The sequence below is a fragment of the Bombus pyrosoma genome, linkage group LG2 (assembly GCF_014825855.1).
Source record: "Bombus pyrosoma isolate SC7728 linkage group LG2, ASM1482585v1, whole genome shotgun sequence".
NCBI lineage: Eukaryota > Metazoa > Arthropoda > Insecta > Hymenoptera > Apidae > Bombus > Bombus pyrosoma.
This window is the reverse complement of record NC_057771.1, coordinates 771,316-788,453: the sequence shown is the minus strand read 5'-3', so window position 1 is coordinate 788,453 and position 17,138 is coordinate 771,316. Positions and strand designations below refer to the sequence as shown.

Genomic DNA, 17,138 nt, shown 5'->3' with positions numbered 1-17,138 from the left:
ACCAGTCACGTTCTCATCAATTGTAATGGTATGGATCTCTTTTAAAAAATACTGATAGAACTGAAAAAAGAGTTTTCTAGTCAGACAATACGATTGTTTTGTCCCTTTGAAAACATGAGGCGAGCCAATCGCGAACGAACAAAATCTGGCTTGTCAGTCAAATCGTTCCTTGTAATTAGAGGTGTCGCAATATCACGTTGTTTGCGACAACGATGAATAATAATAAAGCTAACACGAAATACCGTACAATATCAAACAGGAAACGAAACAAGATAGAACCAAACGCGCAGCAAAGATTTAAAGCGAAAGAGAATATCAGCGATCATGTCCTTCGTAAGAAAAGGTATGAGCTTAAAGAGGCCGATCCGACGAATAACGCCGCGTATTACAGTAGCATATTTAATGTATCGATCAATCGTTGTTCGTCATCGTACAAATGAGTAATGTTCGATTGACAATCTATATACGGTTCGTATATCAACAAATATGAACAACATTAATTTACATAGTCCCCTTTGTATATATATATATATATACATATATTTATATGTATATAATTCTTCTTCTTATTTATATGAATTGTGTATATATAATTTATTCCTTTTTATATATATATAAGTATGTATATTTCCACGAGCACATACGTGGGTGTGTGTATGGATAACAAACACCAACGCATCGTTAAGTTATTGCTGACCGTACTTGTACATTCCCTAGTAACTTTATCTAGAGTTCGATGCATTCCACAAACAACTACGATTGGTTTTAACCATTAACTAACCCTTCTTTAACGGGTTGACTGTCGGATCACGATGCCACATTAGTGTTGTATATGTTAATATGATAATCTGAATATTTTAATATTTTTAATTAATTTCGTTGTCGATCATTAGTATCATCCACGTAATCACTTTCTAATGTCGGTCAAAGCAAAGGTTCTAGCAACCTCCACAACGGTCAATGCGTTAACGATTATTTCGATATGAAAATTGCAGCAATTCAATCTATCCACTCGATGTTTAAACAAGTGCCAATTTAAAAAAAAAAAGGAGGACAAAATTCTATACGGTCAGATTCTGTCAATTTCGCACGTTTCGCGGAGAATCCACTGCATCCACCCACGTACCTACCCGTCCATATGTAACCGTATAAACGCGCGTATGTACACGCTTGGTCCAAAAGCGGCTCACGTCGCGCGAACGACATGCATAGTCGTATATAGCACGCGATCACGACCGCTTTCCGACCGCTTTCCGACTGCTCCCGTATATTCCTGCTATCCCGAACGTATTTGTACCGAACACGTACGAAGATGAGATTCCGTTCGTCCTTCCAAACGAGCAGACGAGCCGATGTGTGTATGCGCGCTCGCGTGCACGCGCGCTACGACGACGCCGCGAAATCCACAGACCGGCACGTGTCGCGTGTAAGCTTCGGATACTTGGGATTCTTAGCTCGAACCCCAGCCCTTCTCCGGTTCGAACGCTTCGAGCGCAGCTGAGAGCTACGTTGCGCAATATGTACAACGGTGTCCGGCGCATCAGTGTGTACATGCGTATTCGTGTGTATGGTACAGTGGTACAAGGACGTACAACCCTTTAGAAGCGCACGATACGATAGAAAGTGCGACGTCGCGGGAAGAACTGAGAAGCGGACTGGATTCGCGAGACTTTACCCCTCTCGCAAGGATGTGTATTATATAACAGGGAACGTTGGCAAAGATCGTATATTAGTTTTATGTCAGCACGATGCTTCGATCAGGACAGATTTATTTTTCAGGGGAGGTATTGATTCGACTCTTCGCATTCTCGCGGAAAAAATAACACTCACATTGAAGTTGCGTATATTGTGATTGTAAAGAAGAACATCTTTTTGGATAGAGGTGAATGATAAATATAATAAATAAAGAATCTTTCAAGAAAACTTGGTATATCGACGGCCACATGGGGAAAGTATGGTAAGTCTACTTTTATTGATTTTTTGATTGTTGTATCATGCTTTTTTTATTAATTTAACGACTAAACGATTAAGAAATTTAATTAATTACTGATGTTATCAACACTTTTTAAACGTTCAAACATGATAGAGGACGCATATTTAATCCCAAAATGAAATGAGAAGATACCTTTTGACATGAAATTAGTTGACAATGTGTTGAATTTTAAGATGGTTCTGCTATAAAAGAATTAAAAATATAATTTATCATGTTCTTCATTTGTGACCTCCGTGTTAAAAAAAGAAGAGAATATAAAGAAACAAGCGTTGCGTCGAAACACAGGTACGAATTACATCTTGGGTCAATCTTCTCCGGAAGATCGCTGGGAATCGAGGCTCGATTTCTAAACGAACGGTTTTAGATAAGAGTAGGAGAAAGAGAGGAAAAAGAGGTTACGACTGTTACGAACAGACCGCGTCACATCGTTTGCTCGAGGGCTAATACGAGCAGTGGGGGTTTAGGACGCCACAATAACCCGCGGCCACCCCTCGAACACCCGTTCCCTCCTTGCGCGCCATCCATGGTAACGGTAACCAACGATTTATTGCGTGGCGCAACGAGCGCGCACGGTAACACGTTACGGTAATGACTGTGAAATACGACGGTGCACCTCTCCTACTGTGCAACCCTCAACCCCCTGGTTGCTTCGTCGTTGCCCCGTCACGGTTGCACAGCCAGACTCCCAATGAAAGGACGGGACTTCGATACGACGTATGCGTGTACGCACACATGTGTGTATACACCGTGTGTGCACGCGTACAGCGATCGTGCATCGAACTGCCGGAGAAATATCGCCGGGTTGAAAGAGTGTTCTCGGAGAAACCTCATCGATCGTGTGAACGACTGCTGCGCGATATCGGTCTGCTATGTTGTAAATAATGCGCGCGTGCAGGTGTCAATTTGGACGGAGCACCTATTACGTCGCGAAGAATGTCTGATGGAAGTGTATCGGGGGTGGACAGGGTGAAAATTGTAACTGATTTATATTTCGATCTTCTGTAGGAGGAAGATGGTGAGTAAGAGGATAGTGGCGTGTTTGATACGTAGATTTTGAATGGGTAAAATTGATGTTTCATAGAATAATTGGTTTCCATAGAAAACTGTTGTTTATGACATATTCGTGTTTATCACGGTGAACAATGAGGTATATATGTACTTTGGTATATTAGGTACAGATGACATAACGAAGTTGTAAATTGACATGTTTGGTATATAATTTGAAGTAGCTTTTGTTGATATAAAGAAAATATGAGTATGAGCATTTACCTTGCATAATTAATATAGAAAGGATAGGAGGGATTAAAGCACTAAGGAACTACATTCATTAGTGTACAACAGCTCTGGACTGGAAATCCTTATACTCACAAAATATATCAAATTATTAAGCGTTTCAACCCTCGAAACGAATAAAGTTTGGCCCTTGACAGATTTTACGACCGCGTTATATCTTTTACACTCAGTATACCAAAATCAGAGGCCTTAACAGACTAAAAATCTTTACAATCGCGATAAATAATTAAAGAAATTCCGAATCATTTTATAGCAGCCTTTTAAAGATAACTTTGCCAATAGAGAGATATTGTGGTAATAAATTTTCTTGATATACAAATGGAAAACCATTGCAAGTATATTTTATATTAGAAAAAGTTGCGTAAATTTTGCACTGAATTCGACACGAAATTAATAAAATTTACCCATGGTTCTTGGAAAATTGATTCTCTGCAGTTTGAAAATATATGTAAGGCGAAGAAATTAGTTATAAATCAAGAGAGACTATTTTGGAAGAAAGACAATCTGTTATGGTTGGTGAAAAGGCAGCGTATAATTTTAAGTATGATGTTTAAAAATGTTGAATGTTTGAAAAGTGATAGGGTGGGATACTGATAAGTAACGTGATGCAACATTTCACCGCTTAACGTTCTATATCTCGTTTATTTAACGAATCGCAACAACCATTAATTTGCTGGTATCCACTGAAAGCGGAAATTCCAATTAGCACGAAGATTATAAGAATTAGGTTAATACGTGTTCAAAATTGAAACCGATTTACTCCAAATTTAATCAACTCCTGACGACTTTTCGCATTGCACCGTGCAATGAATATTTACTTTGAACAAATATACAATGACCATTCATTAACCATATTTGAAATTATACTAATAAATTTAAAATATCGTAGTTACTAAGAAATAAAAATGGAGTTCTCCCCTTCGGAGAGTCCAAATTAAATAACAATACAACTTCGCTAATGAATTTTATTGCTCGTAAATCCGTTTAGTTAAAGGTAACAGACAAAAATACATAGAAAAGAAAACATGTGAATCTTTGAAAGAACAATTGTATTCTCAACGTTATGCGTATAATCCAAACAATAAATAAGATAACAAAAGTTTACAGTGTACAATTTGCCGACGACATTGCGTATCCATTGCGTATCCATTGCGTATCCATTGCGTATACTTTCGAAATTACTCTATATTCAGACTTTTTCGCATTGCAGGAAAACCAAGGAAAACGTATAAGAAAGAAAGGAAGAAAAAAGGATGACTTCGAGAATTTAGAATAGGCGATAAAGAAAGCTAGAGACGAAAAGGAAGGGAGCAGAGAAAAGAGGAAAGAAGCACATAAAAGGTGTGCTGATTTATTTTTGCGTCTTATAAGAAATCTCGTGCTAAAGTTCGTCGAAGTCGCGAGATGATAGATTCGCGCACTAAACTTCCTCTGCCTCAGAAATGCAAAGAAGAAAAGAGAGAAGGAAACTCGTTATCACGATTATATTCGGAAAAGTCGTCGTTACATCTGTCTAATACCAATCCTACGAGAAAGCTCGATGAAACCGTTATTAGTCGGAAGGATAGACGCATTATAAGAAGCACTACAAAAAAGAGCCGGATTTTGTCTCGACGTGAACGAAGAACTAAGCATTTTAGCAGCTCACTTTTCGCAAGTCTCTCTTTTTTTTTACACGATCTAATTGGTGTTATTACGCATATGTAACACACATCGTGCTGATGAATCGTATATGTATCGATTTCGAGAAGCAAAAAATGCCGTTAGAGTAATGTATACGCAAGCTTTTGCTTTATTTCCCCCCTCCCCTTTCACGCATCTTGTTATCGTTAAATAATCACATTACGGTTACACAACACGCATCCCTCGATCCCGATCTACACGTTTCCCCTAACGATTCTCGTAGTACACACGCTCTCGCATACGTTCCACGACCTTTTGCATCGGTCCGCTCATTGTTCGGGAATGATTCTGTACTCTGTGGAGAGGCTGTGTAGCGATGTGTCTCCGGCTGATAAGGGCGGTAGTCCCAAGGCACCTGAAAGTACCACCAACCCCCTCTGAGTCCCGTAGTCGCACTGGGTGGTCGCAAGTTTTAGTTTTCTTTCAAAAAAATCTTTTTTGTAAGTCAAATCTTTCTTTCTCTTGCGCGCAATAACAGTCTTTCCTCTCAACAACAGTCTTCCTCCCTTTCTCTCCGATGCGTTTAGGTTAGAAACGATCACAACATCGCATACGTTCTGATTCTCTGGTCAATGGACAAGTTGTCAAGGTATTTCTCAACAGTTGGCATGCAGCACACCACAAAGTGACAAAACTAGACGCGACTGACACGTCGTTACGGAGAAACTGCGAGCACGGTGCCCCATGTGCTTGCTTATTTAGTCGGTCGGGTTCGATCGCGAATGCAACAACTTCTCTCAACGTATCAAGCCGTCGGAGGAAGGTAATAGTTTCTAGTAGCTGGTCGTGGAAAATTATTCCCGCGTCACTGAATTAGCCAAAGTTTCGAACGTTCACAAAGGTAACGGTAGTTATTGGTCTGGCGTGTACAACATTCAAGCGTTTCTGTGGTCAAAGCGATTATGTGAGTAGAATTTATGATTTTCTTGTTGCAAAATATCAAAATTTCTTATTAAAAATTTGTTATGTGTAACTTAATTTTCTGCAGCCTAAACTGAAAACAATATGAAAGTTTAATGAAACAGGCATTGTAAAATTGATTTTAGAATTTGTATTACACCCGTTAATTATTTCGTTCTTAAATGTATCGTCATGTCAGTTCCACGACAATGTACGATATTATTCACCATGTCTATGTACGTTAACATCAAATGTGTATTTGACACGATTTAACTAAATGTAACCAAACATGTAATCAACAAAATGAAAGTACTCGTATTTCAGAAAACATTAGCACCGTGAACCAGTCCACCATCCGATATCCCGTCACATTACAATTTCTCCCTGAAACAAAGAGCTAGCCCAGGCACGAGGAAATCTTTTAATCTCTCTTGATGGATCGACTCGGCGAACAAACGAGCAGGTTCCGTCGCGAGCGATTTCACGTGAAATCATTCTAACACCACCATCTCTTCAACCATCTAAGAGAAATCTATCTATCTATATATATATATACACGTATTCCTTCATTGGGCAGCGTCTAACGCGAGTCTAACTGCCGCCCACGGTCGAACGAGGATTTCTCTCGATTGCAAATTCCGACGCGTGAGTTCGATATCTCTCGGAAAATATCTTTTCAATAAAGAGGAAATTCATTTTCGCGCACCGATCGCGTATCGGCCACCCCTCTTTCGTATTCGAAAAGAGAAAGAGAGATAGAGAGAGAGAGAGAGAGGGTGGCTTCACCGACGAATGTTTTTCGGACATTGGGAGTATACGGACGACTTTAAGGCGGAGGGGTTTTCGTTCACAGTGATCAATCATTGGTGGTTGTTACCCACAATTTCTTTTTCTTCCTTCTACCGCCATGCCTCGTGAACCATACGCAAAAGTACGAAAGAAAGCACAGAAAAAAGGGAAGTAAGAGGAGGGGGCGTTTGCGGTCGCGCAACCGCTCCGCTTCCCGGACTGGAGGTTATTCAAATGCGTTAAATAGCGGACAGTGAGGGAAATTGAAAACGATTCCAGGGAACATCGGGACGTACGGTCTCTGGAGGAAAGTAAAAATATGCCGGTTTCTTTTTTCGAAATGGCGAAGGGAATCGAAGAAAAAGAGGACGTGCGAGGAAGGGATGTTCGTTCCGAGGGATGAACCAACGTCCGAAAAACATTATGCATTATTTATGAGTTCTCTTTCTGCTCGTCCACGTGAATTACTCTTAGGATCGATGTACTTTGAAGGAGAAAAATAATATATTATATCTATATATATCACGGCGATTAGATCAACGGCGAAAAAAGCGCGATATTCGAAACCATTTACGATATACGTCGCGTAATATACATTGTTTTCGTGGATATACACACAATGTTTTTTTTTCACACAGCAGCGTTTACGTCTATTTCTTTGCAGCTAATTTATGTCCGGTCGACGTGCATGGGACACCTGTCGCAGTTTGTCCGCCTCTATTGGCGTTATATGTTATTGCTTCGCTATTTTCGTGTCATGCTTCACATAAGGGGGTGGTATCACAAGTTTAAACCAGGGGGGAAGGAGATACAAAGTGCAGGGAGGAAGAAGTTGAAAACTTTCGCCTCGAAATTTCCTCTTCGAGGAGTTCGCACGGAGGAACGATGAGAAAAGATCAAACAGAGAAAGAGAGAAAGTTGTCGGAGAAAGACGAGTGTGGCAGACAAATAGCCAAAAATGGACAAAAGAGAAGGGAACAAATGGGCTAGTAAGACATGTAAGAGCAACGGTCGAGCGGCGGACAGAGGGCAGGGGTGCAGTAGTTACGGGGATCGAAAGAAGCTTCTTCGGAACTAGCATTACGTCTGCGAAAGCTCACCATAAGAGCGTGATTACTGTACTGTATTTCTCTGTTTCACGTGGTTCCGTTACACACGGACATAGTTATCTCTCGAACGGTCGTTTCGACGCAACGCAATAGAGTTTAACAAACGCTATCGATATCAATATCGATTATCTAAAAATAACCAATATGATAACGAGACTGCAAAAATACGGAGGGAAATAATTAACGAACAAATAAAAGTCGGTGGAACGAATAGAACGGAAGGTATAAAACGAAGTAACAAATCGATGGGAATCGTCGATGACCACATTAAATTCCCGAGGGTCGTTTTCGCATCTCGCGAGCCGATCGAAGCGAGTAGTAAACGTATAATTCCCGGCTCCGGCATGAAATTTTGTCTGATGGAGTGCCCTGGCTATGGGAAGCGACACGGTCGAATCTTCATTTTGGGCTTCTTCATTTGCTGAACGTGGGCCTGCGGATTTTCATTTCGAGTTCGAATTCAACATGAAGGGCGCTTGACCTCGAAAACTTTGCCCGCAGCTACCTCCAATCAACCGGTTCGATTTAGATCAGTCGATACCCACCTATGGACGCGTTCATTTTCCAAACGTTTCCTATTAATTGCTCTAGCCTGCGTTTGTGTATATCTATGCGTACAGGCTTAACCGCGATGCGGTTCACTCGCATATCGTTTGTAATCGATACGCTCCCTTTACCCCTATCTAATATTAACAATGACATTTTACCCCGTTCCGCGACCGCACGATTAATCTTAAATTACAATCGATTCGATAGTCAGTCGATTTAAATATATTATCGGAATTGTATATGTATTCGTTGGAATTGAAATCCGACGACTTCGTGTCTCGTATGAGATCGTACGAGGGTTCGTGTGCATACGCTACTCGCAGGAATGATTTCCAGTGGAATCGTATCGCGTAATAAATAAGTTTACCCTATGCAGCGATCGAAAATTTATTTAGTAGCAGAGGGTATTCGTATCGTGGCCGTTCCTTTAACTCATTCGTTGAAATTTTCATTTTGCTCGTTGGTTGTTTGCCTCATTCGTCTACACTGATCGATCCGATTCGATGTACGCTTTAACGATCTATACCGAGAGAGAGAGAAAGAAAGAGAGAGAGGGAGATGGAGAACGTAATTGAAATTGATTAATCGATTAGCAGAAGCAATTTTAAAGCGTTTCGCGGATCGTAAAGCCTCGATGCTTTGAAAGAAAATTCCGTACTAGCAGAGCAGTTTGTTATTGACAGTCGAAGGCACGCAAGATGCTATCGAATGCAGGAGGTAAGAAACACAGAGTTTGTTTAACGACGTAACTTTTCCCATACATCAGTCTCTCATTATCTTGTCCTAGTTCGCTGGATTCTTCTTCTTTTCGATCTGCATTTTTATCGCGGGACTTTGCGTATGCGTATTTCTCCGGACGAGCATCAAGAACGCGAATACGATTTGTTACGTTTGTAACTTGCAATACAATTTGATTGGAGAATAACCGTATCTTTAAAACGTAAATATCTTTCACTTTGATTCATGCGAGCTTAAAAATATATTCCGCGGAACGCTAAAAATAAAAATGAATTTGAGACATATACTGATTATGTGTCTATGCTGAATAAACATATTCGATATACGTGATTCTTTTATTTCAAATTTCCAAGCAAACGGCTTTAGATTTCTATACACGCACGAAATTTGTTATATAAATCAACCAATCACGAACTAATAAATTTTTATTTTAATTAATATAAAAATCCAATAAGGATTATACTTTAACGTTCTGTCAGCATTGCAGTTAGGTTCTTGCGGGACGATATGAAATATAATAAAATATCAGTATATCGTCTTATCTCTGAAGAAGCTATCTGCAATTTTAAAAAAAATGTCAAGATATAATTGCTATTTAGCATGAATTACAGCTGAATGTCCGAAATGTTAACAAATAGATATGTATCATAAGTAAAAATTAAACAGATAAATCGTCACGAAATGAATCGACTGTTCTTAAAATCTTTTTCGAGTAAACACGGAACGGGGTAGAAAATTGGCCGAAGAGAATCGGCACCTCTTTATTCCTATCTTAAATCTTAACCTCGACAACATAATATCGATACGATAATTTATAGCAATTTTGTACAACGTTCACCACTCCTTTCGTATCGAGTGAGACCGACTGTCGGTGCTCCGGCGGTCGAAACTTCGACTCGGAAGTTGAGGATCGTCGGAACCCGAGCAAACGTTGCTGAATAATATACAACGTCCTTAGCGTTGGATGTACAGCGCACAACCGTACCGTTCTCGATAAAACGTCGGTCTGTGACGCAACATTAGATCACTTATTTTCCCGAGTGTCCTGTCGTCGAAAGCGGAACTCTGCCGCGGAAATGGATTTCCAATAGCTTCCGCGTCTCATAAACACAACCTGCTTGGTCGGGAAAGGATACTGCGTAAAACGCGAGCAGAATTGACGATGCACGCTTCGTCCTCTTTAATAGAGGAATCGATTATGTTCTCACAAACATCTTTTCGCGCATCGTCGAGAATTCGAACTCGCGACGGAGGCCGCCTCGAAGGATCACTTCGAAGGATCACTTCAAAGGAGCACTTTGAAATCCGCTTTGAAATTAGTCGATTATTCGAAATTGTTAAGCTTCGAATCGAACTCAATCTCGAGTGCTTAAGGAGCCATTGTTCTCAGATGAGAATTTCGGCAAGAGGCCGACGGTCCTGTAACAAAAGCTCCACAACCTCTCAAGATTCTTGTGCGCACGAGATCTGCTACTTGCCCTCTCCTTCAAACCGAGCTTAATTTCTGACGATTAGCTCATCTTGATTTCCCGACATCCACTGGTAACCCGCCCGATTCTCGTGTTAAATCGACGACAAAGACAGTGACGACAGTGACGACGACGACGACGACGACGACGACGACGACGACGACGACGACGACGACGACGACGACGACGACGACGACGACGACGACGACGACGACGACGAGCAGGGCAACGAGTAGCGACAGCGAGAGCACAGTTAGTAAAATGGTGTAGCAATGGAAGTGAGTTTTTCTTTTGATTAGAGATATGTGCACATAGCTCGATATCGAGATTATTATTAGACACATATAATTAGTTAGTTCACAGAGGCATGGCGTTGTAGAGGTCCAAATTGGGATGGTAAAAGAGCGGTGTAGGGGTAGGCGGATTATGGTGGGGGGCAGGCTGCGCCTGTATTAGGTTCAAGTTCAGATTCAAGGGCGCGATGTGGGCCGCATTATGGTGGTTAAGGTGGTTAAGGCTAAGGTGGTTACCTGTCGGGTAGGGCAGTCCGAAACTAGGGTACCCAGAATAGCCGCGGCTTGCCGCGTATGCCGCGTACGCCGCCGCTGGGAAACCTGTGAACAGAGCAAAAGAATCTGTCAGCTTTTCTTTCCTATGCTTGGTTACCTGAGCTCGGAAGCTTTTCAGGAACGTATGGAGAAGGGTTATGGAGCGTGTTGAATATTTCGTGTCGAATCGTAACGATGCGTGTGAATGCGTGTGTTTGTTACTAAAACGGGATACATCGTTTTTCCCGATCTCTTCTGATTGTCAGCGAAGCTTGTGGATTAGTAGAAATTATGGAACTCTAATTTTAAAGCTGATCAGTTTGAATTATTTTAAGAAAAGCACTGCACGTAGTTTTATTTGTTGTTCTTCAAGTTAGCGCTATTGTAACATTGCTACCTATTATGTCCGTTCCTGTGATAGTAGGCATTTTCTTATTCAATTTAACATCAATAGATTGCCAAATCAGCACATGAAAATTACTATTTTATTTATACAAGTAAATGTCTTATAAGTACGAACAATTGTTTATTGAACTAGACTACCGTGGTACGTTTATTTTGAATCGAGAGTATAAATGAATATTTAACTATGAAAAGATATCTTGACATTAGGTAACCATACTACCAAGGTATTTCTAACGTATTGTATAATATCATTAGAAACTTCTAATAATTGTTACATTACAGTATATAGATCGAAAAGTGTGATTTAATAAGTTATGTCTATCTAATATACAAATATGTCCTCTATTAACTACGATCTACATGCTCCCTTCTGTAAAATATATTAGATAAAACATTTCCCAAGTACGTACCGTGTTACTCTACAGAACATTTTCGATTGAAAACTCTATAAAATTATACTGGTCAAACAATTTCCACAAAGAAAGATACTCTCGAGTTCGTTTTTCACATTTCGATTTAATTCGAATGAAATTAATGTATCGTATTTCTGACACGGCAAACGCGTTTCTCCGATGCAATATCGAATGATACCAGTAACCAGGTACGCATTAACCGAATAATTACGTTAATGAACCAGTGTATTTTCACAAAGGCAAAAATTTACGGAGACACACAAAGTGGAACGGTTGCACGATTTTATCCGTGTACCGTGGGTGAATCATGCATGAGACTCAGGACGAGAAAACTCGTGGCAAGTAGCATACAGAATTTCGTTTCGCTTTCGTGATTGATCGACGCGTGAATATTACAACGATGGTCTTACGTCAAACGTGATTGAACGTTGTTACGGAACGGTAGGCATGTCATTGGACATTGGAGTCGTTTTGTTGTACGTGTTCGTGCATATTTCAATACTCACCATCAGGTAATGCTCCCAGGGACCACATAAAATCTACAAGGAAAAACAGATCACATTAATACCGTGACGAGATTGATCAGAATCGGATAGAAAAATTTGTCTCTTCATTTTATCATTCTTTTCCCTTCATTTACTCATTTCAATTGCTTCGATTAGTTAGTGCAAATAGTAAATCGTAAGTCCCAATATAGAAATTTCTGCAACTAAGCACGAAGAAAAGTACTGAGCGATCGAATGAAGCCTAAAAAAATAAAATTGTCGATCGGATAACCGAAGGTGAGTACGCACGACTATGAGGACTATCGTGAATTTTAACTCACGAGTGTCTAACTGATGATTCTGTTGTGCAATATTTTTCTTCGTGCAGGCAAAGGTAATGCGTAGACAATTAAAATATGTACATGGAGACAAGTTAAGTATAAAGCAAAGCGTTGCAGAAATTCGTCGGTATAGACGGTTCGAGTGTAACGGATGACTAGGTTTCAAACAATGAGAGAAGGGTTAAAAGTAAAGATAAGAAAACTGAACAAAAATTAGAAAATAAAACAGATTGAAAGAAGAAGTCGGAATAAAAGCGTTCTAGGTTAGACAGAGAGTAGGAGATATAACAAAGAAGTTTATAGAAAAAGAGTATATAGAAGTATATAGAAAGAGAGAAAGAAAGGCATCCATGAAATTTCATAATTTGATACTAATTGAAAAGACCACACAACTAAGATCTGACTATTTATAATATGTATATCGCATCGACTATATAGCGCATCGACTAAATTCTGTGACAAGGTACTAGTAACTACGCGCGGCCGAGGTGTTTTCAATTCTACCACAAAATAAACCCTCCTATGATCTATGGTTATTGTAGCCTTCAAGGTATTGGTTAATCATTTACCGTTAAGTAATATTTGCTAGGCTGACTATGTAGCTTATTAGATATTGACTAAGGGCAGATAATGTGTCGTGCGATCGCGAGGAAGGCATAACATTTAAATAAATTTATACACTCTCGGAATTACAAATGGCAATTGGAACGAAAAATATTGGATGCAAGAAAATTTTGAATTTTAATAAAAGCATGATTCGGAATTTTTAATTGTCAATGCTTCGTTCGTACAAAGCACGTAACACATTATCGACGCCACTACCACACTTAGATCGACGATACAATATTGAAAAAAAACACCGACCACAATACTACACTACTGTTTCACTATTCTAGTTTTCATATTGACGCTGCTCTCACAATATACGCAGATGGAAAAGTATAAGAGCATTTATTCTAGCCATTAAAAGATACACTGATACATATTAATAGTATTAGTGATTTCGTACCTAAAGTCTCTCTACCGGGCTGGTTTTGATTACATCAAGCACGCAACACAATTCTATATCATTTCAGTGTGACATCGTTTTTGTTTCTTTTCTTTCTTTGATATTTTTTTGTATGCTTTCTTATTTCATTTTATCTTTTTTTTTGTTTCTCTCTTTTGTATTGCTCTGCTTTGAAAATCCGTTTGAACAACAATGAAAATCTTTGCATATTATTCACTTCCAACGTTATCTCGTGTTTATTTAAATATCATTCATTTTACTCTCATATAGATAGAGAAGATCGATTCACGTATAGTACGTAAATGGACTCGAATATTAGACATGTACGTGTATATATAATATTTATGTATATATATTTTTTAATTTATATAAATATTTGTAATGTGCACATTGCAACGCGCATTTTATTTTTGTATTATACTTGACAATCGCAGCGACTTCGTATGTACTATATATGTTTATGTAGTAATATAATAATTATATAATGTACGTGTACTTTCTCAGATGCAACAAATCGATTTCACGTAGAACAGACGTTTACGTACGGCATTAACATTAATAGTCTCTTACAGTTTCGAGGAGCGTATAAAGCTCATTCCGGTCGAGTTTTACGATCGAGTTGCCGGTCAATTAACATTTACGTCACATCGATAGCTTTGGCAACATGGAATCCCATAGAGTTACTCATTCCGAATTTTATAGTTATTTCTTTGATCCTTTTTCGATGCTGGATGTTTCCCAAGAGAAAGAGGGAGAAAGAGAGACACATACATATAAATACAGAGTGTTGCAAGAAACATTATTTGTCAAGGAACGCAAACATTCGTTTCTTTCTTTTCTTTCTTCTCGATATCATTTTCTTCTCTATTCTATTTCTCTTTTTTTAGTTTCTTTTTATTTCATTTTTAATCTCGTTCGTACTTGCGCGTAGTGCGCGGCCATAAATGTTTACGGGGAAGGAAGACGCATATTTCTCTAATTGGGTTCTCTGTCTAGACAAAAGGCGCAACGCTACGTTCCCCGTGTAACAAATCAAAATCTGGCCCAACAAAGCATTACAAAGGTGTGAACAGAAAGATAATCCGCATGTTAAGATCTGGTCTACTTACGAAACTGACACTGTTGAGCCTCTCGGGCAAAGTACGTACTTTCTAGGACACACGTCTCACGCATTATTATTAAGGTAAATGATGCTATATAGCTTAGAAGAGTTAAATACTATGTAACGAGTAAAGTGGGTATAGAGGAGTGGGGGTACGGGCGGGGGGGGGGGTTGTAAGGTATAGGTGTAGACGGGTATACGCACGATATATATTTAGTATATATCCTATAGAGAGGTATAATATTACGTGTAACGTAATATAAACGTACTATGTAACGTAGCTTGTTAAGTAATAGGTACATTGTAATAGGTCTCTTTGAAGCCGCTGATAATATGTATTCTTCGTGGAAGACACTGTGGCTGTTTCTCATTTCTTTTCATTGTTCTTTTTTCTTTCTGTTTTCTTTTAAATATTCTTTTTGATGATATCTTTTATATTTTCCGATACAAGATCAAATGGGAGACGAGGAAAGATACGAAAGAGATCACTAATCGGGTCTTCCACGAAGAAATACCTAGAATATTTTTCTAAACTATCGGTATCATAGTGACTTCTCAAAAAGCTATAGTTAACTAGTAGTCTCAATGATAGGAACGTATACATAGTATAGTAATTCGTCAAAAATTATATTCGCTCTAGCTAATTCAAACCTAGTTTCACCTAAAAAAAGTCTCATTAAGTAGCTAAGGTTTGTAACAACACAAATGTTTACCTAATTACCTAGATATATATATATATATATATATGTATAAATAGAGAGATATATATATATAGAATATACTCCGATATGTATAATCTGTAGGTCTATTACAAAAACTAGAAGGTTGTAATGCGGCTCTCACAAAATATATCAATATCAATATCAAATACTATATGGCGTTTTACCAAATACGTAGATACAAAACAATATATAATATATGTATATAATCTGCTATTTATCTAGAATGGATTAATTCTGCAACTTTTTTTGTCGTTTCATTTTCCTTTTCACCGTAATTTTTTTTTTTTATTTTTCACAAGGTACGTATCGTATATATATATATTCATATAATTATATATATGTTATATGCACACGAGTATTCTATGTATATGTATATAGTTTTGCGTATGCATTTATATACATATAGATAGCTGTGACCTCGCGTTGTTTTTCTTATTCATCCTTTTTTTCTTTCTTTTGCTTCTACCGTACACGTGTACCGCCGTATTGGAGTACGTACTTCTTCATATTCTCGACATTATGAAATTTCATGAAATTCATTGCGAAAAATACTCTGAAAGGCGCGACGAATGAGAAATGCTTATCGCCGACCATTTGCCGCGCGCTCTCGACGCGCTATCCGCCTTCACCATTCACGATTCACGGCTTTATTTATACCACTCGACATATCATCCCGTGCAAATCAGAAATTCACCTCCTTCTGGGAATAATATACGGCGTGCCGCTACCTGGGAATGTGTTCTTGCGTTTCTTTCCATTTTTTTCCTACTCATTCTTTACGCTTTTCTTTTCTTTCCTTTTCCTTTCCCTTCTGCTTCGATGAAATTCTAGCAATCTACGATCTCGACGACGGGCGCCCTCGCTCTCGAAATCGAACGAACAACCTTCACTTTCATGGAAAAATAGAATGCCATAGAACCTCGACCTCGATCGAGTTCCAAAGATTTCATATTTTTCATTTCATCTCCTCTCCTTCCTTTTTGCCGACACCATCGTCGATTCCTTCACGATCGTCTATTCGAATTGAATTGTCGTTCAACCATGCGAACACACCGAGCGCTACTATAAAGCTTCGATCCAGTTTGCTACGAAATTATCTAACATCTACGAATCAATTGACGTGTTGTCGCGAACGCGAGTCGTTCGAGGCAGGAATTTGTATCTCTTTCGTTCGTCGAAAAGTATCTAAATATCTGTGTGGTATCGTGACCTGATTGCCTTTTACTTGCGACCTTTCCTCCTCTCCTAATCAAGATTCAATAGTCTAACTAAAGTACATTCGAAACACGAAATACGTTGGTCGTTTGCAATTGATTGTCTTTTCTACAACTTTAGAATTTTCCAACTGCCTAAATAGATATTTTTCTATGAGATTTACTGGTAAGTTACATTGAAATTTATATCTTTAATTTTAGAAATTTATGAGAAGGAGGAATGGTTTCTGCAAGAGGTACGTTCGATGTATCAACTTACTACCGAGCGCTGCTCGTTGAAACAGACTAATTTGCCTAAATTTTGAACACTTCCTTTTATTGTCCTACTACTTGTCTCTTGCTAATCAACTACGAAATCACTACCAGTCTTTTGCGA

The 17,138-nt window shown here is 38.9% G+C and overlaps 1 protein-coding gene across 8 annotated transcripts in view; it reads right to left on the bottom strand.

Moving 5' to 3' along the window:
- LOC122577582 (RNA-binding protein Musashi homolog Rbp6) overlaps window positions 1–17,138 on the bottom strand; it is a 759,888-nt gene that overhangs the window by 26,517 nt on the left and 716,233 nt on the right. For 6 of the 8 annotated variants that reach the window (XM_043748942.1, XM_043748941.1, XM_043748947.1 and 3 more), the window contains 2 exons: window positions 12,396–12,428; window positions 11,054–11,137 (listed from right to left, as the gene is read on the bottom strand). In XM_043748942.1, coding sequence (XP_043604877.1) covers window positions 11,054–11,137; window positions 12,396–12,428 — 117 coding nt within the window. Of the gene's footprint in view, window positions 1–4,314; window positions 5,325–5,364; window positions 5,390–11,053; window positions 11,138–12,395; window positions 12,429–17,138 lie in introns of those variants that run through there. The other 2 variants (XM_043748945.1, XM_043748948.1) reach the window with 2 other exon arrangements.